The sequence below is a fragment of the Bos javanicus genome, chromosome 1 (assembly GCF_032452875.1).
Source record: "Bos javanicus breed banteng chromosome 1, ARS-OSU_banteng_1.0, whole genome shotgun sequence".
Taxonomy (NCBI): domain Eukaryota; kingdom Metazoa; phylum Chordata; class Mammalia; order Artiodactyla; family Bovidae; genus Bos; species Bos javanicus.
The window spans coordinates 118545382-118569703 of record NC_083868.1 but is presented as its reverse complement, the minus strand read 5'-3'; the positions used below and the strand labels follow the sequence as shown (position 1 = coordinate 118569703).

The window sequence follows — 24322 nt, the reverse complement described above, 5'->3', positions numbered from 1 at the left end:
TTTTAAAGTCTCAGTGGGTTACTTCAAATAAAGTAGAAACAAGAACTCTGGATATTTAGAATATTGAAAACCAGGCATTTGAGCCAAAAAAATGTTTGCCTACAAAATTTTCTTTCCTTCATTGTCTGCCAGGAAGGTTACATAAGCCTTCCTCCAGTACCACCCAAAGCCCTCAGTAAAAAGAACACACACAAATCATGACAAGATAAAGGTTCCAAGTGGAAATTCAATTGTATTTATTTTTCTTATACAGAATCAGAGAAGTAAAAACCAGTACCAAACTCCAGGTAAAACAGTTTGATCTGATTGATTTTTCTGCATACTCTCTGTATGCATAGCAATTTGAATTAAAAATAAACACACATATATCATATTACAAAATGTAGAAATAATTTTTTAAAAAGTTAAAATACGAACACATAAATGATGTAGTGTGTTAGGGAAACAGTCTCTGTTGATCACCTACTTTCCCAATTAATCTATAATTTCCTTTTAACAGCTTTTGTTTGTCATAAAAGTTGCACTTCTGGAAGTTGCTTTCCGTTATGAGAACATCACATGTCATTAGCAAAACTCTCTCACTCCAGATCACCTTCTTCTCCAGAAAGATTTTCTGCCAAGCTGGAGTCAGTAGCACCCCCAGCATACTAACTGTTTCACTCTGTTTTTACTTATATTGTATAATCAGCGAAAGAAAGGCATATCACATCCTAAATTCTATGGTGAAACACTAACAATTACTTAGATTTAACAGAACTGCAAATAGGTCTTGACAATGTATTTACTTCAAGGAAATGTGTTTTATCAGGGAAAGAAAATACCTTAAAAGAAAGATTTCTGCAATTATTTTTCCATTTTTAATCTGGATGAAATGTTGAAATCTACTGATTGACTTAGGACTAAAAAGACATGATATTTGGCAGTCATTTTATAATAAGAAATATAGTATAAATAGCACCTTATCATGAATTCTGCAGGGGTTTTAACACTTACAATAATAGGAAAGAACCTTTAAAAAGTTGTTTTTAGATTTCTAGCTTTAGTGTTCTTTAACAAAGGCCATATAACATGGCCTTAAAAATAACAACAAAAATTAGATCTGGCTTCATTTATTAGTAAACATGTAGTCAAAATCTGTATCTAATTCTGGAAAAATAATTGTTATGTTCATTAATAAGTGTTCCAACTAATTTCACTAAAAAAAAAATTCTTCTAGTATTTTCTAATGCCACAAGCTTACTAGGAAATTATTTCTAAAAATTGATAATACAAATCATCAATGTTTTAACTACTTAAAAAAAGGAGGGATAATTGTTTCTTTAATGTTTAATAACCTGAAAATGAATCTATAAAAATATTTTTTAAAAATACAGTAACACTGCTCAGTTTTACTAGGTCCCTTGTTTTTGAGTCTTTTTTTTTTTTTTTTTTTGCTTTTTCTTAGAAAGAATGTACAATGCTTTTTGCAATTATTGCTAACAGAAGAGAAAAAGAAATAGTGCTCCCTTCAATATAGTAGCAATAGAAACATCTACCCTCATCTCTCAGAGTGTTTTGAGAAAGAGATGGAATCAGAGGAAGAGAAACCATGGGTCCTTCAGGGGGAAAAAGTCACTTCATTGTGTCGGAAGCAACGGTAGGTTTAAGCTCTCATCTGCCTACTCACTTAACATCAGCGTGGACAGGGCAACACGAGCGCTGTGCCTCCTTCTCCCACATAAAGTGCACCGAAGCCTTCTTTTCTTCTACAACAGTCTTTTGGTACAAAAGTTGTAGGAGAAAATCATTGCTTTGTTCTTTGGGGGCACCTCACACCTCCTTCTCATCTTGCTTTTGGGGCACCGTAGCTTGTCTATTTCCAACTCACACCTAATAGCCTTTCCACTGTATTCCCTAACGGTACTACTTCATCTCTGACCTTTACACTTGCCTTCATTCCAACAAGATAAGATGTATTCTGCCTGTCTGTCTTTTGGGAGATCAAAAAGGATCTCAGATCCCCAGCAAATAAGCCCCTTTGGGAATGGAAAGGTTCCTCTCAGAGACCTGCACTATTAATGTCTCTCAAAAAAGATATTAAATTCATAGATTATAAATAATGTCAGTTCAAAATATTAAACAATTGAGGACTTCATTGGCAATGCAGGCAGAGTGCATGCCAGGCGAACCCGATGCTCTCTCTCAGTCCTTAAAAGCTAATAAAAAACAAAAACAAAAAAAAAATGGTTTTGGTTACATAAGAGGTACTGAGTACATATTTCATGCCTTTCTATACCAACTGTAGCAAACAGGATTAGGATAATACATCTGGGAATCAACTTTAGTGACTTCGGAAACACTAAGGGTCTCTACCATACACCCTCAGGGGGCTTTTTTTTGACCCGTCAGTCAGAGATCTGCTTCATCCTTCAAACAGCTTCATAGATAAGATTATTTTAAACCCTAGAAATCTTGAAAGAAGAAAAACCAACAAGGGTTCAGAATTTTAAAAGCAACAGCTCATTGTATGCCATCAGGTTGAAAGCTATGTGGTCCTGATGTTTTCAGAACAGTTTCAAAGGACAAAAATACAGTTGCCACCGATTTATCAAAAACATTTGGCTGCCCTTTGTCATCAGTCACCAAATGATAGTACTTCATAAAATAAACATCAAGTTCTAAGCTGTAATTTTTTTAAAAAATCTAACTTGTCATTTAAAAACCTTTTGTTTAATAAATGTTCATAATTAGTACCAAACTGGTCTCTTTCATGAGACCTTGGTGTAGGAACTGTGACTAATGCCACTGCCGCTCTCCTGTTGGAAGGACTAGTTGTCTAGATGCTGTGCAGTAAAATGATGAAGGATAAACTACAAGAGGACTCTGTGTGCCTTTGTGAATACGGGTAATAAGAGCCATCAGAACCTGCATGGATTGAAAACTACATTGTATTCCAAACAGCAGAATTTTACTATCAGTACAATGATTTTTAAAGCTCTAGTTAAATATTCTTTAAAGCATTTGGTACTAATGTCATCAATACAGTTTTTGAAACTGTAAATCAGGTCGAGTTTTGTGTACATTTCCTGGACCCAGCCACCTGTCAAAAGTCACTGCCTGTGGTCATCAGTTTTTCATGGTTTATAATCAATTGATGTACAAATTTCAGCTAACACCCATAAAGCTTGGTCATGGGGTAGCAGAGAGGAAAGCAAAGAAGCAATTCTGCATAATCAATTCTGCTGCACAACCCATCACAGGAATGCAGGCTTGCAGAAAACAGAAATAAAATGTTTATTCATGTTTAACTTAAGTGACTGCCAATCAAATCCAGGCAATTATTAACCTGGCCACAAGGAAAGGAGGGAGCATGTGTGATGGAGGCAGGAGGCAGCTCACCTGCCGCCTTGCTCTGCTCCATCGCTTTTTCCAAGAGGCCCAGGAAATGTCAGGTCACGGCTGCATCCAAGCTACAATGGTATTAATTACAGCCAGGTTAGAAAAGGCTCGCTTTTGTTCAGAGCGGACTCTACATCATTGAAGAGGGGGATCAGATCTTCAGATTCCAAAGTTCCTAGATCAACGTTTGTTCCTGGAAGACAGTCAAGAAAATCAGGGAAACGGGTCTGCTGAGGGTTGATATTCATGGGTGTCTGTCCCGTGTTTTCTCCTGTAATGGAAAAGAATGAAACCATTTAAATTCTTTTATTGTAGTATAAATTGCTTTACAACGTTGTGTTGGTCTCTGCTGTACAATGAAGTGAATCAGCTACATGTATACATGTTTCTACTTCCTCCTAGACCTCCCTTACTCCCCATCCCACACTTCCAGGTCATCACAGTGCACTGAGCTGAGCTCCCTGTGCTATACAGCAGGTTCCCACTAGCTATCTATTTTACACATGGTCATATATATATGTCAATCCCAATCTCCAACTCATCCCACCTTCCCCATCCCCCCTTGTCCGAACATCTGTTCTCTATGTCTGTTCCCTTCCTGCAGAGTGAAGTAAGTCAGAAAGAGAAAAACAAATATCATATATTAACACACATATGTGGAATCTAGAAAAATAGTACAGATGAACCATATTTAATTCTTTTTTAAGGCTTCTGAAAAGAGGAACAAGTTCAATTGTCAACATAACTCTCATCTTCATTTCCACTGTGCTCACATTCCACCAGAAGATCTTATTGCTGCATGTTGCAAAATTTCAGCTACTGCGTTACTGAAACTGAGTTGGTGGTGCTCACGCCTAAGAGACACAGAGATGCTGGGTGAATCTTTAATTGTTCTGGATAGACATGGTCCAGAATGGGTAAGTCCAGGGACACAGGAAAGGAGAAAATGAGGACACTGTGGATCTGACTACCATCACTGACTTCCCATGACAATGGCACGAAGAGCTGGTTTGAGTAGAGAGGCCCTGACAGTCATAAAAACCTTATCACAGAGCTATAATCCAACAATTTAATTGTAAACTCAAATTTGCTCATATCATCCTCTTTATGTTCAAAGGTAGTAGTGAGGAGGTTCTTTTAACTATGTTATTAAAAAAAAATCTTCATTGACAACTCTGGGGATCGTGTTTAAAGTATTTTAGAAAGTGGCTTCTGCAGATTGACCCCTTCACTACACATGTTCATATACCCCAAAACTATCGAGTAGTCTCACAAAGCATATGAGTTACAATGCATGGGAGCATATAGGTTTGGAGAAGTCTTGTAGTAAGGAAAATCTGTTTTATTTTGTTTGAGCCACTATCACCTCCTCGAGTCCAATTTTGGCAGAATTTATATCCTAACAGAACTAAAGTCTGCAGAACCTAGTTGAGACAATGCTATTGTAGAGGAAAGTTCAGTGTCTGGGATATGACATGAAGAACACATCCTTCATGAATGACAGGATAGGGGAAAACGAACAGATCATTGTGCCAGGAGATGGAGCTTTTTAGCTGTGTGGCCTAAGACACACTCGCTTGTCTGAAACTGGGAGGTAGGTGCCGTATCATATCTGCCGCACATGATATGAGGCTCTGGGCTTCATTCATACATAAATTAAACAGTTGGTGATTTAGTCGCTAAGTCGTGTCTGACTCTTTGTGACCTTATGGACTGTGGCGTGCTAAGCTCCTCTGTCTATAGTATTCTCCAGGCAAGGATCCTGGAGTGGGTTGCCATTTCCTTCTCCAGGGAATCTTACCAACTCAGGGATCAAATCCATGTCTCCTGCACTGCAGGCAGATTCTTTACCGACTGAGTTACCAGGGAAGCCCACAATAACACATACACAAATATAAAAACACCATAAATGTTTGTTGACTGTGCTGAGAGAACTCAGTCATGGTTAATTACATAATATCAGAACCACTGGTTCATTCCAACAGCCCCAATCAATTTTCTGAAGGGATAAAATATACCTCAAAGTCTGAGGTGCATTGATAACTATGGCCAGCTTTCACCATGGAATCATTTCTAAGAAACTTTTTCAATTAACTTCTGTGTCATACAAGTACTTTAGGCTTCCTAAGAAGCCTGCATAGAGATTTTACTATTCTAGACAAAATGGGAGAAAACTCATTTTAATAATATGCATTTTCCAAGGAGAAAAATTACTTCATAGCGACAAGGGAAACAATCACACTTACATTTTTGGAGGTAGCAAAACTTCATGGCTTTTCTACAAACTTATAAAATATCAGTGACTCTTGGGAATATTTTATAGGACTTGCATTGCAAAAAGCAGTCATTTGAAAAATTAAAATGAGTTCAACATGACCTCAGGGTTATTGTGTTACCGACATTGAAAAACAAGGTTAGTTTAGAAAAAAAAAAACCCAAATAACTTTTTTCTACCCAATAGATTGTAACAGAAGGAAATTAGGCTTAAAAAAAAATTATCCGCCCTGAAAAATGACCTCATCTAAAGTGTTGGATGTCTTTCTTCTTCATATCCAGATAGAAATATCCACCTCAACTGATTTCCCGTTTTACATTTTCAATAACTCAAGAATTGATTTTTTTTTAACCAAATAAAATTTCTCTGTTTTAAAAAATTCTCTTACCTTCTCTCCTCAGAAAGCATGATGAGTCTAGTTAAGGTTCTTCATTAAGGCTAACAATCTTAAAATATCTCTCCTTGGAGCAACTTTGCAACCTCATAGTCATCTTTTTGGTCATTACAGTTTTCTTCATTTGAAAAGTAGGACATATTATACAACATGGGGAATATAGCCAATATTTCACAATAACTATAAATGGAGTATCACCTTTAAAAGTTGTGAATCACTGTATCATACACCTGTAACATATAATATCGTATGGCAACTATACTTCAACTTTAAAAAAAGATGCACATTTGCATCAATAATAAAATGAATGGATGAATATAAATGAGACAGACCAAAAAAAAAAAAGAAGTTCTTAGAAGGGTGTGATTATTGTAGAATATTCTAGAAAGTGGATGACCTCCAGCCTTTGCTCCTGTTATTCCATCTACTCTATCCTCCTATGTCTCTAACACTATGTCCAGCTGTTGTCTCCATGTGTATTTTACAAAGGGAGTATTTGGCTGGCTTGTCACCACTTAGCGTGTGGTCAGCATGTGAACAGTGGGTCTACCAGACCTTTTCCAGCCACATCTGAGCTCTGCCCGTCCCTTGGCTTTTCCTTTTCTTGTTCCTGTGTAATTAACTACACGCCTCCCCTTGAGGGGGCTTATGCCCACTTCCTATAAAGACTTCACAGATGTGACTGTAAATTCAGCACTCACTGCTGCTGCTGCTGCTGCTGCTGCTAAGTCGCTTCAGTCATGTCCAACTCTGTGCGACCCCATAGACAGCAGCCCACCAGGCTCCCCCGCCCCTGGGATTCTCCAGGCAAGAACACTGGAGTGGGTTGCCATTTCCTTCTCCAATGCATGAAAGTGAAAAGTGAAAGGGAAGTCGCTCAGTCGTTTCTGACTCTTAGTGACCCCATGGACTGCAGCCATGGGATTTTCCAGGCAAGAGTACTGGAGTGGGGTGCCATTGCCTTCTCCATCAGTACTCACTAAGCCAGGCTAACCTGGAACCCCAACATTTAATAGGACTAATTTCATCCTTCTCAGGAGAAGAGGACTTTGTGCCAAGCACTATGACTTCATGATGCCTCACCACTGTACCAGGTGTGCACATTACTCCCACTTTACAGGTGAGAAATCTGAGGCCCTGGGAGGTTACGTAACTTACCAAAGTTACTACTAAAAAGTAGAGAAGCAAAGATCCAATTCAGGTGGCCTGTCTGCAAGGACTATGTTCTATACAGGACATGACTTAATTCCACATTTTGGTTTCAAAACATTCCCTACTTATCTACTTGATGTCATTTTAAAAAGCCAAAGACTAGAGTCCATCTTTTTTTACATTTTAAAGTCAAGCTAGGGACTTCCCTAGTCCTCTAGTGGCTACAGCTCCACCATCCCAGCGCAAAAGGTCTGGGTTCAATCTCTGGACTAGATCTCACATGCTGCAACCAAGACCTGGCACAGCCAAATAAATAAATACTTGTTAAAAAATGTCTAGCTAGTGGGAAGTTGCTGTATAGCACGGGGAGCTCAGCCTGGTGCTCTGTGATGACCTAGAGGGGTGGGAGGGAAGGTCAGGAAGGAGGGGATTATGTATATTAATGGCTGCTTCACCTGTTGTACACCAGAAACCAACACAACATTATAGAACAATTATCTTCCAATTAAAAACAACAAAAAAATTTTTTTAATGTCAAACTTGCTTAGATTTCGATTTCCTGAGTCTTTTCTTATTTAACTTTGCCTTTTATGTTTACTAGCTTTCCAATGTTGAAAAGATGAAAGCAAACAATTATTAAACACGGGAAGGAGCCACTTCATTAAGCTGTTTCAAAGAGGACAAGATAAATCTCACACCAAAAAATAAAGAGAAGGATGAAGAAAGAGAGGGTGGGAGGCAGGAAGGGAGGCAGAAGGCTGAAGTAATAAATTGAAGACTAACAAAACAAACAGTTCAAACTATTCCTGGGTGACTCCTCACAAGACAGTCTGTGCAATTCTCTAAACACATAGATGATAGGATGCACGGAGAGCCCGGAACAGCTGCTCCTATGTTCTGGCAGAGTCTGCATCCTGTCTGACCAACTGTTTAGTTTCAGAGCACAAAGCACAGCCATCGAGGACCAGAAGGTAACAAACATAGGTCCTCTGGACAATGGCACCGGGGAAGACAATCCTTTTCATCACAGAACAAATTTCTATCATCAGTGGTGATGGAGGAGAAACTTACACGAGCAGCTCCAAAGAGCGGGCACGTCAGCTATTATTTATTTTTTTAAGTCTATTTTTATGTTGTTGTTTTTTTTTAATTGAAATATAGTTGATTTACAGTGTCGTGTTAGTTTTAGTTATACAGCAAAGCAATTCAGTTGTACATATATATTCTTTTCCAGATTCTTTTTCATTACATGTTATTTCAAGATACTGAATAGAGTTTCCTGTGCTATACAGTAGGTCCTGGTTGTGAGCTGTCATTTAATTTTGGTTCAAAAGAGTATCTTCTGGGAGTTTAGGACTTTGACAATTAAATCTAGACCAAGTTTGGAGGCCTTGCTCCTGGAGAAGTAGAGAAAAAGAGGTAACCAGGAAGCCAGCTGAGGCCTAGCCTGAAGGCAGAGCAGGCCGGGGAACTACTTAAATTTAATTGCTGAAGGAAGGCATTGTTAGGATTTGGAGCTGACAATTTAGAATCCTTTGAGTTGCTTAACTTTCCAAAAGCCCACTGCCAATTGCTTCCCAAATGCAATAATAACATGAAAAGCTGCGTACTGGTGGCCTGTACATTATAACAAAAAGCTAGAAAAGTATAAATATTCAATTGTGAAAGAATGGTAAAGCAGACAGCGGTATATTAATGCAACTGTGAGGAAAGGGCTAAATAAAGCAGACAAGAAATGGAAGGGAGAGAGGAAAGGAGGGAGGGAAGGAAGGAGAAAAGAAAGAAAAAAAGCAGAAATTAAAATCCTGTGCCCATATATAAAACTGTATTTGTATAAACTATGGGGAAGGAGGTGGAGTTTACTAATGGTGCTTGGGTTCTGGGGGCTTTGAAGCTGTCAGTTAATGTTGTTGAAGTTAAGTGTTCCTGGTTGGATTTTAGAACTGAGAGGATCACTGCATAGGGCACAGGTTTGAACCCTGGTTGGGGACCTAAGATCCTACACACCTCGCAGTGTGGTCAAAAAAAAAAAAGGAATTGAGAGGACTAAAGAGACAATTTCAAAGTCCAAACCCACTGCAAGGTTTCACAGGCTTGGCCCCTACCCGTGTCCATCTCATCCACGTTGCTGAGGAAGTCCTCTGGAGTCGTGGGGACACTGTAGCACCCCAGCCCCAGGCCACTGTCGGTGCTCTGCTCCCTCGAATGATATGGCCCCCTACAGAGCAAAAGATGGGAAGACGTTTTAAAATTAAAATATAATCATGAAGACCCCCAGCTAAAGTAGATCTGCCTGATGTTCCAGATAACAAAGGGAGGTGGACTTTGAACCTCGTTTTAATTTTGAAACATATATCCCTGTGTCGAAATTAATCAACTGTAAGCAAAGAAAAAACCAACTGGCCAGTCATAATAAATTGACACTGATTCCCTTTTCATCTGAAAACAATAAAATAAAATAATAATACATATAGAGAATGATACCATTTATGTAAATTTTAAAAAAACCTAAAAAATATGTTGAATATTGCTTCTGGATACAGACATTGATAAGCAGTGTGTGTGTGTGTGTGTTTGCACACATGCACAGCGCGTCCAACCCTTTGCGGCCCCATGGACTGCAGGCCGCCAGGCTTCTCTGTCCATGGAATTGTAAGAATACTGGACTGGGTTGCCATTTCCTCCTTCAGGGGATGTTCCTGACACATGGATCAAACCCACCTCTTTTGTGTCTCCTGCACTGGCAGGTAATTCTTTATCAGTAGTGCCAACTGGGAAGCCTTTGACAGGCAATGAGAAGTATAAAAATAGGTGTGATGGATATACATCAATATCCAAATGGTGGCTACCACTAGGCAGGGAAGAAGAAAAAGAAATGTATTTCAGGGGTGGTGGGGAAGAGTTTAAATATTAGTTGTAATATTTTATTAAAAAAAATAAGATCAATGTAAATATGGAAAACCTGGGTGTTGGGTATGTGGGTAGATCTCAAGTTATTCTTTACATTTTTTCTGGACATTTGAATTATTTTTGTATCCGTCATTTAGAAACTCCTTTCCTTCAGTATTTTGATTACTGTTTGTTTTCATTCTTCTATTTTTAGTAACTTTCATAACTGTATTTGCTTGTTGCCTGAAGCCTCCACAAGGGCAGAAAAGACACAGGAAATACAAAACTGCCCTTATTTGGGTTTAAAAGGCTACAATTAAGGTTGACTACTTCTACTCATGAAGATATTTCTGGTTCAATTACCTTTCCTTCTGCTCATATATTTCATATTTTAAAACAACACGTCTTTGTTTTATTTCATTCTTTAATTGTGAAATAATTTTAGACTCACATAGAAGATGTAAAAAGAGTACAGAGCTCCTGTGCATGCTGTGTGCATTTTCCCCAAGGACACGGTACATAACCACAATAGGAGGATCAATATCAGGAACTGACAATGTATAACTATTAACTGGCTTCCCTGGTGGCTCAGTGGTCAAGAATCTGCCTACCAAAGTAGGAGACCTGGGTTTGATCCCTGGGTCGGGAAGATCACCCAAAGAAGGAAACGGCAACCCACTCCAGTATTCTTGCCTGGGAAATCCCATAGACAGAAGGGCCTGGTGGGCTACAGTCCATGAGGTCGCAACAGAGTCCATAACTTCATGCCTAAACAACAACAACCATAATAATACTATTAACTAACACCTTATTCATATTTCATCACAAATATCACCTCTTATTTGTTTTGCTCCTATTTGCCACATAACAAGTTTTTATCTCCATTGGCTATATCAAACCACAAGATTCTTCTAAATAATTACTACAAACACCATGCTATTGAAATCATAAATTCATCCCTATTTTCAAATTATTGACTAGGGGTTTACTCCATGCCATAGCATCAATTTTTAAATTTGAGATTAAAAAAAAAAATTGGTGACTTCTTGTTTGCTTTTATTTTTTTCTGCCATGTCCCTCCACACCCTCCCTCTGTCCTCACCCCAACCTCCCAGCTCCCCAACTTTTCCCAATATAAACAAAGATCCATTATACTCTAAACCTCATAATAAAGAAAGCAAAAATAAGTGGCCTTAAAATGTTGACTTACCCATTGAGGAAAGGATCTGAGCTATTATTAGTGATGGATCTCATGTCTGGGGTCATGGTAGGAGGGTTGACAGCAGCCTGAACCGTGGCTAGAGTCTCAGCCTCCATGGGGAGCTGTCTACAGAGGGCAGCTTCCTGCAGAAAGATGACAGTCAGGGGGAGAGGCAACGGTGATTCGCTTGTTACAAAGATTGGAGCAAAGGATGCTTCACGTAAAAACTTTTCACCAAACACAAAAGCACTTTATGTTTATTCCTCATAAGTCAGAATCATCAGGAAATCATTAGTGTTCTTTCTATGAAGAAGTCTTACAGGCATAAGTCACTTTCTCACAGACACCAAGTTAATGAGAAGCTCATGTTAATATCTGCCCTCAAAGCACTGATGGAGCAACTGTCCAACCCATCCAAATTGCTTAAACACCCAAATCATATAAAGACCTCTCAAGACACTTTCTCAAGGACAAGGCTATTTTTACCCCAAGGGATCAGACCAAATCTAAGTCAATCAAAGCAACTGGACTCTTCTGGACTAGCAGGTACATTCTGGTCTTTGCCACTTACAGCCCAGTAAAGCTGTGGAATTATAGAGTTCAGGCTCTGTGTTAAATCACAACTGGCAGTTTTAGATGATAACCACGAGAGCAAAGCAACCAGTTTAAAAGTTTGTTAGTCAATCGGTTTTTCTATTTGACTAATTATTCTGTCCACTAAAATGGCTGAAGTTTGGAGAAGCATGCAGATCCAATCCAGATCTCACTTGATTAACTGTTTGATAGCATATGGATTTCATTAGCAAAAGTTAAAACACCAGCATTTTTTTTTTTAAAGCTAACATGATTTTGCCAAGGAGAGTCCATCCAAAAAGTTACAAATTTGACTGCAATTACTTTCTCTAGATATAACCTCCAGGGAGTCTCTCCTATTTTGACAAACATGACCAGACATCAGATTCCTTTCAAATTTGCTGCTGTTTCCAGAGAATAAAACTTCTGTATATTTTCCCATGTGTCCAAAACCTAAGTTAGGCCCTTCCCATGTTTATGCCTATGAGTTTCCCACTACCCAAGCTGAATCACTGGTCTTGCCATCCATCAAACCCCAAACCAAGGCTACCACAGCACACAGAATATTCAGGCCATCTAAGTTAGATCTCTTCCAGCCTTAAGCAGTGATGATTTCAGACAGCAACAGAGTAACTGCTGTCTAGACAAGTCTAGTGAAGTCATCGGCTATAAAAACTTTCGGTTACTAGGGTTCATCATACTGTTCCTAGGAGTTACGGTAGCATGACTATTACAAACCATGAAGATCTGATAGATAAGAAACTGCATTTTTAATTTATACTGAAATAAATACCCTGTCTAGAAAGGGCTCCTGGTTCACCTCTGTTCATCCAGATTTCAAATAATTCAATACTTAACTAACCTAAATTTTACTCAGTAATCTATGAAAACCAAACCACCCCCCCCAAGAAAGGAGATTTTTAAAGGGGGGTTTTAGTCCATAATTCCAATCTTAGAAGGACCTTCTGAATACATGTAGAAAAACTGAATTATTTGCTATAGTTGTCTTCCTTATCTTCTAACCAAAGCTTACCTAGAGGCTTCACACATAAGAATAACAGGGGTTGGACCTGGTGTGAGGAACACAGAGCCCACCAACCCCTCAAACACACTCATATACACACACCACAGTCTGAAAACAGCTAGTCAATGATGTAATTTTTAGTCCCTTATAGACAGTAAATGCAAAGATCCTTCAGGCAATAACCTTCATTATCCAAAAAAGAAAATCAACTTTAACTAGAATATTCCCATTCTCCAACCATGCTGAATAAATGTGGAGTTTACCCCTAAACAGCTATCCTTTTAAACATATAATTTGAAGAGATTGCTGCACTTCTTTACATGTGATGCAATTTTACCACCATATTTCTTAAGAATACTAGATAAATTTGCAATTTCCAGATGGTCTGAATTTAAACCTAATAAGAATCATTTCTGGAACTTCAATGGATAAAAATATATATATATACAATATATATGAATTATTATTACAGAAATATATAAAATAATACAGTTTTAATATTTTAAGCTTTCCTGTTCATTTAAGTTACTCCTGGGATAGTTCTAATAGAGTATTTATTTTAAAAGAATGCTTGTGAGTGGCTAAATATATAAACAAAATTCAAAAGGACTATTTATAATAAGCATCACTATGAACAAAGCTAGTGGAGGTGATGGAATTCCAGTTGAGCTATTTCAAATCCTGAAAGATGATGCTGTAAAAGTGCTGCACTCATTATGCCAGCAAATTTAGAAAACTTAGAAGTGGCCACAGGACTGGAAAAGGTCAGCTTTCATTCCAAACCCAAAGAAAGGCAATGCCAAAGAATGCTCAAACTACCACACAACTGCACTCATCTCACACGCTAGTAAAGTAATGCTCAAAATTCTCCAAGCCAGGCTTCAGCAATACGTGAACCGTGAACTTCCTGATGTTCAAGCTGGTTTTAGAAAAAGCAGAGGAACCAGAGATCAAATTGCCAACATCTGCTGGATCACAGAAAAAGCAAGAGAGTTCCAGAAAAACATCTATTTCTGCTTTATTGACCATGCCAAAGCCTTTCACTGTGTGGATCAAAATAAACTGTGGAAAATTATGAAAGAGATGGGAATACCAGACAACCTGACCCGCCTTTTGAAAAACCTATATGCAGGTCAGGAAGCAACAGTTAGAACTGGACATGGAACAACAGACTGGTTCCAAATAGGAAAAGGAGTACGTCAAGGCTGTATCTTGTCACCCTGTTTATTTAACTTCTATGCAGAGTACATCATGAGAAACGCTGGGCTGGAAGAAGCACAAGCTGGAATCAAGATTGCCGGGAGAAATGTCAATAACCTCAGATATGCAGATGACACCACCCTTATGGCAGAAAGTGAAAAGGAACTAAAAAGCCTCTTGATGAAAGTGAAATAGGAGAATGAAAAAGTTGGCTTAAAGCTCAACATTCAGAAAACGAAGATCATGGCATCTGGTCCCATCACTTCATGGGAAATAGATGGGGAAACAGTGGAAACAGAGTCAGACTTTATTTGGGGGGCTCCAAAATCACTGCAGATGGTGATTGCAGCCATGAAATTAAAAGATGCTTACTCCTTGGAAGGAAAGTTATGACCAACCTAGATAGCATATCCAAAAGCAGAGACATTACTTTGCCCACAAAGGTCCATCTAATCAAGACTATGGTTTTTCCAGTGGTCATGTATGGATGCGAGAGTTGGACTGTGAAGAAAGCTGAGCGCCAAAGAATTGATGCTTTTGAACTGTGGTGTTGGAGAAGATTCTTGAGAGTCCTTTGGACTGCAAGGAGATCCAACCAGTCCATCCTAAAGGAGATCAGTCCTGGGTGTTCATTGGAAGGACTGATGCTGAAGCTGAAACTCCAATACTTTGGCCACCTCATGTGAAGAGTTGACTCATTGGAAAAGACCCTGATGCTGGGAGGGATTGGGGGCAGGAGGAGAAGGGGACGACAGAGGATGAGATGGCTGGATGGCATCACCGACTCGATGGACATGAGTTTGGGTAAACTCTGGCAGTTGGTGATGGGCCTGGCGTGCTGCGATTCATGGGGTCACTAAGAGTAGGATACAACCGAGTGACTCAACTGAACTGATTTATAATAACCAAAGCTGGGTGAATTTTATACTATATTGGTGAAAACGATTAATGGTGCCATTTCACTTCTCCTCCCTTTATTTTAAATGAAAGATACCTGAAGTTCCATTCCTCCACATCCGTATTTTCCAAATGATTCAATACTTTGAGGATTTGACCCCATTATCATAAGAGGCAATGCTTTGTTCTGCCTGTAGGGGGCTCACGATATCATTTTCACCTTGAAATAACTAACAAATGAGAGACGATAATGTGTTGAATATACCTGAAAACTAGCTCCGAAATATAAATTAGGCCAGTCTGAGATAGAAAGGTTTTCAGGGTGGGGGATGATGCAACACTTTCTTCGAGATTATTATGAGACCATTCTTAAGTCACAGCAGCCACTGTGAAGGTGATGTTGGCCCCTGGCTCTAAACCCACATGCTCCCTATCCACATGCTCCCTATCCACAGTGGCCCACAAAGCCTGCCTGACATCACTGGCCATGTCTCCTCCTTTGTCTGGGACATGTTCCCCCTCACTCCCTCATTCCCTCCCCACTGTTCCTCCCACTTTTGGCCTCTGTTCCAACTGTTCCTTCTGCTTGGAACACACTGCTCAGATCTTCCCAAAGTTCATTCCCTCACTGACGACTGTCTCAACAGATGCAATCTCTTCAGAGATTACATTAAATGTTCTTCATGGCAACTGACATATTTACTGTCTGTCCTTCTCTTTAGAGTGTAAGGTCCAGAGGAAAGAGATCTTACTTATCATGTTCACTTCTGTGTCCCCACTGTGTATAACAGCCCAGACATATACTAGGTACTTGATAAATATTCACTCAGTGAAGAAATGAAAATATCACTGGAATTCAAATGGAAATATTTTCAATTATAATTAATAACAAAAGAAAAATTAAGTAAGAACATTCAATTCTCACCCCCAACCACAAATATGAGTAAAACAACAGTCTATTGTATACATCCCAACTAGCCAGGCTTATATGCCATCCTACTGAAATGATCCTACTGCGTTTTTCCTGCTCCCAACACAGAAGATGAGCAGAAGGCCAGAGTCGTCAGGAGCAGCATCTGGGGCCAGATGCTTGGGTCTGAACCCTGGCCATGCCATCTCCCAGCCAGTTATTTAATATTTTTGTTCCTGATATGTAAACTGGGGATAATAATAGAATCCACCCAATAGGAAAGCTGTGGTGATAAATGAGGTAATTCACTGTGTGCACAGAACAGTGCTGGCATACAAGATCATTTAATAAGTGTTAACTAAATATTATTATTAATGGCACCTCATGTTCTGTATTCCAATCCCAACAAAACTAAAGTAAAAATAAACCATCTTAAAAGTCACACTACAACATGGAGCTAATCCACTTTGAGTGGTTTGACACTTTTTCCTGATCAGCTTTCACCTTGGAAGATTATACCAAGTGTGAAATTCATCATGAGTCAGCAAGGCTAAAAATATAGCTTAAAAAAAAACAAAACACGAACAGGTTTGTAAACCTTTTTATATAACATAAAATTAAATTTTAATGTAATTGGACAGTAATGAGAAGCTTCATATATATTTAATAATATATTGCATATTTAGAATTTTTAAAGGTCTAGTCTCTTTTTGAATGAAAATAAGTTTCCTACTTCTGTTCATAAATTGAAGAAGAGCAGTACAAAATTTAAGGCTTGGAAATAAAAGAACTAACCTCACTGACATGTCCTCATCCTGACATGTCCTCATGCACACAAGGGAGGATTTTTATTAAAAAAAAAAAACAAAAAACACTAAATTTAGGTATAAAATTAAGCCTTAGATCCAGTGTGATTTTAGCTGCCACATGACATCCCCTCCCCTCACATGGGCAGAAATGAAAGGCAAACACCTGACTTTAGTTTGACTAAGACGTGGAGTTGAGGCTGATGGAACGAAAACAGCTGAGGCAAGGCTGAAGATGGAGCACTGGACCAAGTGAACTGATTCGCAAACGGGGACAGTTGAACAAGGCTGGTCTAGGATGTGACTCAGACCTCCAACTCAGAGCTGGCGGTGCAGCTGCCCTAACCCCGTGCTCCCTCCCCACCTCCCCCCAGTCCAAGCAGGATAACAGAAGCTAAGCTGGAAGCACATCTGAGCCTTTGGTTTGTCTCTCACCTTCTACCTCCACTCCAGGTCAGCAAGTCTATTCACAGATCCCCTCCCAGTGTCCCTTCCACTGCCACCCACCTGTCCTCCCAAACAAGTCTACAGTTTCCTGGACTTGTCAGTACTTTGGGTCCCCCTTCATCAGGCCATTTCTCCTCCACCTTTAGAGGTTCTGTTCCACTGCCTTTTTTCCAGAATGCCTTTCCTGACGACCACAGCAAGCCACCACCTGCCCCTCTCCCAGCCCTGAAGTCCAAAATAACATGTCCATCTGGGGTCTGAAACTTCATGTCTCACAAGTACATTCCTCACCTGGCCATACAGCAGCTCTTCCTGCTAACTTCAAGTTTTTTCTTAATGCCATCACCACCTCTCCTCCTTCCAAATCTCAGCCAACTGTCTCCCAAAGATCCCACAAAGATTCATTCATTTGCACCTGTATTTATTAAAAAAAATACTATGGAGAGGGCTTCCCTGGTGTTTCAGTGGTAAAGAATCTGCCTGCCAATGCAGGAGACATGGGTTCGATCCCTGGTCCAGGAAGATCCCACATGCCTCCAAGCAACTAAGCCCAAGCACCACAACTACCGAGCCTGTGCTTTAGAGCCCAGGAGCTGTAATTACTGAGCCCACGTGCCACAAATAATGAAGCCTGCATGCCCTAGAGCCCATGCTCTGCAACAAAAGAAGCTACAGCAATGAGAAGCCCTCACACCACAACTAGAAAATAGCCCCCACTCGTCGCAACTAGAGAAAAGCCTGAGCAGCGATGAAGACCCAGTGCAGCCAAAAATAATAAATAAAAATTATTTTTAAAAAATACTATTGAGACTATCAGAGGCCAGGCACCTCAGCAGCAGGCGTATAGCAATGAAAAATACAGATAGTGCCCTGCTCAGTGAGGATTCTAGAGGGGAAACAGGTTACAACAAAAAATAATGGACAAGGGCCATGCCTAGTAGGGTCTCTCTCCCTGACATCTACATGCTCCAAACCTTCTTTCCAACTCAAGTAGTCAGCACAGCTTCTATTTCTACTGCATTCAAGGATCTACCAACCTCCACATGCAAGACTGCATCCAGAACTCTGTTCTACACTGTCACGATTTTTACAGTTATCAAAGGAGAAAATTCAACATGGGAAGAGGTCAGGGTATTATGTCTATGAAGAAGCAAGTGAAAGTGAAGTTGCTCAGTTGTGCCTGACTCTTTGTAACCCCATGAGTCGACTGTATAGCCCATCAGGCTCCTCTCTGTCCATAGATTTCCCAGGCAAGAATACTGGAGTGGGTTCCTCCTCCAGGGGACCTTCCTGAGCCAGGGATCAAACCTGCATGTCCCGCATTGCAGGCAGATTCTTTACCATCTGAGCCACCAGGAAAGTCCCATGAAGAAACAAGGCGACTGTTTAAAAGAGATACTGAGTGGCAACTGTGGCTCTCAAACTATTAATGGACTGTCACATGGAAGAAGGAAGATTCCTCTATCCCAGATTGGAGCCACATCTGATGTAGTCCATTCATTGGTAGGACTGGCTGCTTCTCAATTCTCTGGGCTACTGGCCACTGGAATTTTCAAACACTTGTTGAGGCGTAAATGCTACTGGACATGACCTGGGCTTGGCATAGGAAAAAAAAGTGTTCTTGGAATCAAAATGATGAAAGCTTAAATCCTAGCTCAGCTACTCCTTAGATATAGCATCTTGGACTACACTTTTTTTTCAGTTTGTTAATCTGGAAAAAAAATGACTTTTAAGATTTATCTTGCTGGCTGGTTATAAAGATTAAAAAGCATATTTATCAAGAACCTGGCACAGGGAGGCAGCTAATAAAATGAGCTACTGATGGCGCTAAATGTTTTAGGATACAAAGATATTAGCTAATACTTGCGTATCACTTACAACTTGTGAAGCACCATCCTAAGTGTGCCAACATACTATTTCATTTCATCCTCGACAGCCCAGCTCTCTCCATTTTATAGATGAGGACACTGAGGCGCAGACAGGCTAAGCAACTTTCCCAGGATCTGGCCCCAGAGTCTGTTCTCACAGCCACTACACAGTCAGCGGCAGAGAGAGGAAAGCCAAGGACTGAGGTTGGCAGACCTCAAGACCTCAAACTGTCAGCCCTTTCACCTACTAGCTGTGGGACCTGGGCGCGTTCTCTCATTTCTCTGAGCCTGCTTTCACAGTCAGAACATGGAAATGCCAGTCCCCGCCTTCTTCAGGTTGTGTTGGTGCGCTTAGTTGTCCAGCTGTGTCTCTGCAACCCCATGGACTATAGCCCGCCAGGATCCTCTGTCCATTGAGATGCTCCAGGCAAGAATACTGCAGTGGGTTGTCATGCCCTCCTCCAGGGGATCTTCCCAACCCAGGGATTGAACCCAGGTCTCCCGCACTGCGGGCAGATTTTTTAAGGTCTGAGCCACCAGGGGAGCCTAAGAATACTGGACTGGATAGCCTATCCCTTATCCAGAGTATTTTCTGAACCCAGGAATCAAACCCGGGTCTCCTGCATTACAGGCGGATTCTTTACCAGCTGAGCTACAAGGGAGCTGAGCTTCAGGCAGTTTAGAGGACTTAACAAACCATCCTGTTTCACTTCCTGAACACACTTTCTTTCTCTGAATTGGAAGAGAGATCGAACTGGCCTCTCTGATCCGTTTCAATGTATATGGGTGGAGCTAGTGTCCCGGGAATTCACAAGCACAGCCAGCAGAGTTACAAGTTAAGATGTTAAAGGCCAGTTTTCAGAAAGATCTGGAAAGCTGCCCCTGGTAACCCCACCCCTACCCTCCTCCACCACAACTTTATTTTTTTGTCTACATCCAAGCTGGGGGCAGAGAAGGCAATGGCACCCCACTCCAGTACTCTTGCCTGGAAAATCCCATGGACGGAGGAGCCTGGTAGGCTGCAGTCCATGGGGTCGCTAAGAGTTGGACACAACTGAGCGACTTCACTTTCACTTTTCACTTTCATAAATTGGAGAAGGAAATGGCAACCCACTCCAGTGTTCTTGCCTAGAGAATCCCAGGGCCGGGGAGCCTGGTGGGCTGCCGTCTATGGGGTCGCACAGAGTCAGACACGACTGACACGACTTAGCAGCAGCAGCAAGCTGGGGGTGTAAAGACTGGTACAAGATAAAGGCCTGAGAATCTCCTTCAGAGTTTGTGGTCTTCCATCTAGCTTCCTGAAGTGAATAATTATATATATATGTGGGTTTAAAAGTGCCCTCTCCTAGGGGCTGGGGATGGGATGGTGTTTAAAATAGCTGGAGGGGTTAGTAGGTGAAAGACAAATGCTGATTCATAAGAGGAAGATGTCCCTGGAAGAGAACTTCAAACCTCCTCGCCTTCCAGCACCCCATTGGCCTGCCGCCTGCCCATGGAATAAATCAACAGAGGAGGTGAGAAAGTAAACAGCAGTTGAAAGTGCCCTGTAGCCCTGTCCGTCCTGGGTGAAGGGAGTGTCTCTCGCCAGCCAGCCAGCTCTGGCCCTCGCTGGAATGTACTTCAAAGACAAAGGAAGACAATAACTTCTTCTGAGGGTGATCTGTTTAAGTGTGTGTGGCCAGGGATACTACAAAAATGGAAGATTGGATTGTTTTAATTATAAGGGGTGGAGTGAGTAGAAACAAATGAAAAAAAAAGAAAAGAAAGACAATATTTTGAAATCTTAACATTAAAAAAATTATTGTGGTGCAGAGAAGTTGCTCTCGCTGCCAAAACCCTGAGGGACTTCAGAGGCAGAATGCCGAATTATTGACCTTCTTTACAGGGGGGCACAAAACCCCATGCCCAGTGTAAATTTCTTTTTAACTCTGTGCCAAGGGATTCTAGAACTTTATTGTCACATTTCCTGGAGGCTCTCTTTGGAAATACCTCATCACACAGGCTCAGCTGCCAGACCCAGGCTGTCGCTAGGAAAGAATATTCAAATCTCTGACACTTTGGGAAAGACATTTGTTGAGTCCCTAAATATTAACCACGGCCTTCTTGACACTCTTTAATTCAAGATGTATAAAACAGTTTTGTGTTGTTCCATAATCTCTGTTATCCTTTAGAATCACATTAAGGGAAACATTATAATTTAGATATTCTCCTCTTCACTTAAAAAAACAAAAAGTAGCTGAATCGATTTCAAGATGGAGTATTTCTTTATACCTCAGAGATCTTACCAAGGTCAGAAATATGAAGCTGCTTTTCCTCTGTTCAAACTTGGTGAACCTCCATTTTAAAAACTGTGTTTGTACTACTCAGCCATAAAAAAACACAAAATTTTGCCATCTGCAACAGCACGGGTGGGCCCGGAGGGCACTATGCCAAGTGAAATAAGTCAGACAGAGAAAGACAATGTGCAATATCACTTACATGTGGAATTAAAAATTACAAGAAACTAGCACATATGACAGACACAGAGAACAAACCAGTGGTTACCAGTGCGGGAGTTGGGGGTAATACATGGGTGGGGGAGAGGAAGATACACACTATTGGGTGTAAGATAGGCTAAAAGGATGTACTGTACAACATGGACAATACGGCCAATGCCATGTAATTGGAAATGAAAAGGAAAGTTTAAAAATTATCTAAAAAATTTCAAGAACCTATAATGGAAAATAACCTGAAAAAAGAATATATGTGTGCTCAGTCACTTCAGTTGTGTCCGACTCTTTGCAACCCCATCAACTGTAGCCTTCCAGACTCCTCTGTCCATGGGATTCTCCAGGCAAGAATACTGAAGTGGGTTGTTATGCCCTCCTCCAGGGGTACTTCCCCACCCAGGGGTCGAAATGCTTTCTTATGCCAATTCAAATTGGTTGACCAATTTAACTAATGATTAAGAATGCTCAGTATTTTCCATTTTTGGCTTTTCCCATCACTCTCAAAGTCTGATAAAGCTTTCCCAGGATTTCAGCCACACAGCATGTACGGCCCTAGGCAAACATTCCCTATATCACAGAGATATACGTACACACACACATATATATGTTACTGAAACACTTTGCTGTACACTTAAAACAAACACAACACTGTAAACCAACTATATTTCAATGCAGTTTTTTAATTGCCTAAAAAAATAGATATTTAAAAATAAATACAAATTTTAAATGTGTTTGATTTTATAACATCTTTCAAAAGTGTCCTTTTGAAAGGAATTGGTCATTTTTTTAAGAAAATGAATTATTTCCAGGACCAGGCAAATAGAACACTGACAGCAGTTAGAATGGAAACTCTATGAAGGTAAAGAACAAGCCTATTAGTGCCTAGAACGTGTTGAACAAATGAATGAGTGAATGAATGTACACAGCCAGGCTACTCTAGTGGGATCCACGGGTGGACAACATGACCACTGATGTTCCTGCTCAACCCCGAAACCTAATTCCCTGAAATGCTTTCCTAAAAGGAAATCATAGCCCCATGTGCTGAAGGCATGACTCCATGAAGCTGCCACTATTTATGCTACGATATGACACTTTTTAACCTCTCTAAATAGTTGTTCTTCACATGACAAACAACAGACCTCGGAGCCTTCCCTGGACCAGCCCTGCTCACAGCCGGGTGTGTCCCTCCCCGGGGCCCTCAGTCAGGAATGGCCGAAAGAGGCCGGCCAGCTGGCCCGCCAGACCCGATAGTGGCTGTCAAGCCCCACAGAAATCTGTGAGACCTGCCAAAGAATTCCGAGGCCTCCGGCCCAAGCCCTCTCCCCTGGTCCCCGTTGTCCTGGCAACCAGAGGCCGAGCTGAGTCAGCGTTTTTGTCTGACAAGCTGCTTTCTCCTGTCCACTGAGCCCCAATTAAGTGAGGATGGGGGTGAAAGCAATGCTGAGTCTGCCTGAGTATAATAACGGTTTCTCAACAACACAGAGGGAGCGAAGGCTTCTCTACTTAAGATTCTTCCAGGCCCTGGGGGCTGACAGGAAGTCCTCCAGTCAGAAATCATCTTTGAGCCAGAAAGACCCCAAGCTTCACATCTGAATGAATAAAACAATGGAATACTCTACTCAGATAAAGCCAAGAGTCTGTTTTCATGTCAAGGAATCGTTCTTTCAGAGGGACAAATAGGGACTGAGAAGCTTGTTTCTCAGTTTCTGACCAGTTACTCAAATTTTCCATTTCATTGGGTAAAGCTGTAAACATGCCCTTTATGATACTGAGCAAATATTGTGTTGGTTTTTAAACTGCAACAGCAGAATAGTCTATAGTCTTGAGGGCATGTGTGGTTCATGGGTTTTTAAAATTTATGTCCAGCCTTGCTGTAGAAAGGATTCCAGGCAGCCTAAAATAGATAGGTCCAAACTCAAAGCACCATGTCCATGGCGGATACAGAATAAATAGATGACTTCTCAAAATATATTAAGAAAAGAGGTAACACACAGTAGTATAATACACTACCAGTTTTGTTTTAAACTAAATATATATTTTTAAAAAAGAGATACATACAAAGACTGGAAAGAAATCACCAGCATCTTCACAGCTCTCTTGAGGTAAAAGAATAGATGACGATTATGTTCCTTTTTGGTTTTGATTATTTTAAATATTTTCTTTTCTGTGCAATAATTTTACTTCATTACTATTTTTATTTACATATAGTCACGGTCACACTTTGTGAAATTGTACGGTTCAGAGTTTTGCCAAATACCTAATACAGCTGTGAAACAGCTACCCCAACTAAGACACAGACTGCGCTCTCACTCCCCAAATCCCCGAGTGCCTCTCCTTTGCAGGGAGCCCCTCCCTCACCCCTACTCTGACAAACACTCTTCCGCTGTCTCTATAGTCCTGCCTTTCCCAGAATGTCATATAAATGGAATCACACGTTATGAAGTCTCCTTCTTTCCCCCTTCTTACAGTTATCCCACCTCCAGAGCACAGCACCCTCAGCAGAGTGGTTTTCCAGAGGCTGGGATTTGCCCTGGGGTTGAAGCTCAGGGAGAAAAAGTAATGAGACAGAACCACTTGGGTTTGCTTGTTTGGGCTGCACGGCATGTGGGATCCTACTTCCCTGACCAGGGACAGAACTTGTACCCCCTGCCTTGGAAGCGCAGCATCTTCACCACTGGACCACCAGCAAAGTCCCTGCAGTCTGCTGAGTCTGGATTTTTTCCAATTAGCAAAATGCTCTCTCTTATGTCAGTCAGACAAAAACAACAAAAACAGCTACTACTAGTTATAACTTAAAAAGTTAAAAACTCTATGAGAAG

The 24322-nt window shown here is 40.6% G+C and overlaps 1 protein-coding gene across 1 annotated transcript in view; it reads right to left on the bottom strand.

Annotated features, from left to right (window-relative positions):
* Positions 1-212: 212 nt before the first annotated feature.
* WWTR1 (WW domain containing transcription regulator 1) overlaps positions 213-24322 on the bottom strand; it is a 148354-nt gene continuing 124244 nt past the window's right edge. Inside the window, exons 4-6 of the mRNA XM_061419055.1 lie at positions 11299-11432; positions 9305-9417; positions 213-3649 (exon numbers count right to left, since the gene is read on the bottom strand). Coding sequence (XP_061275039.1) covers positions 3465-3649; positions 9305-9417; positions 11299-11432 — 432 coding nt within the window. The 3' untranslated portion in view covers positions 213-3464. The remainder of the gene's footprint in view (positions 3650-9304; positions 9418-11298; positions 11433-24322) is intronic.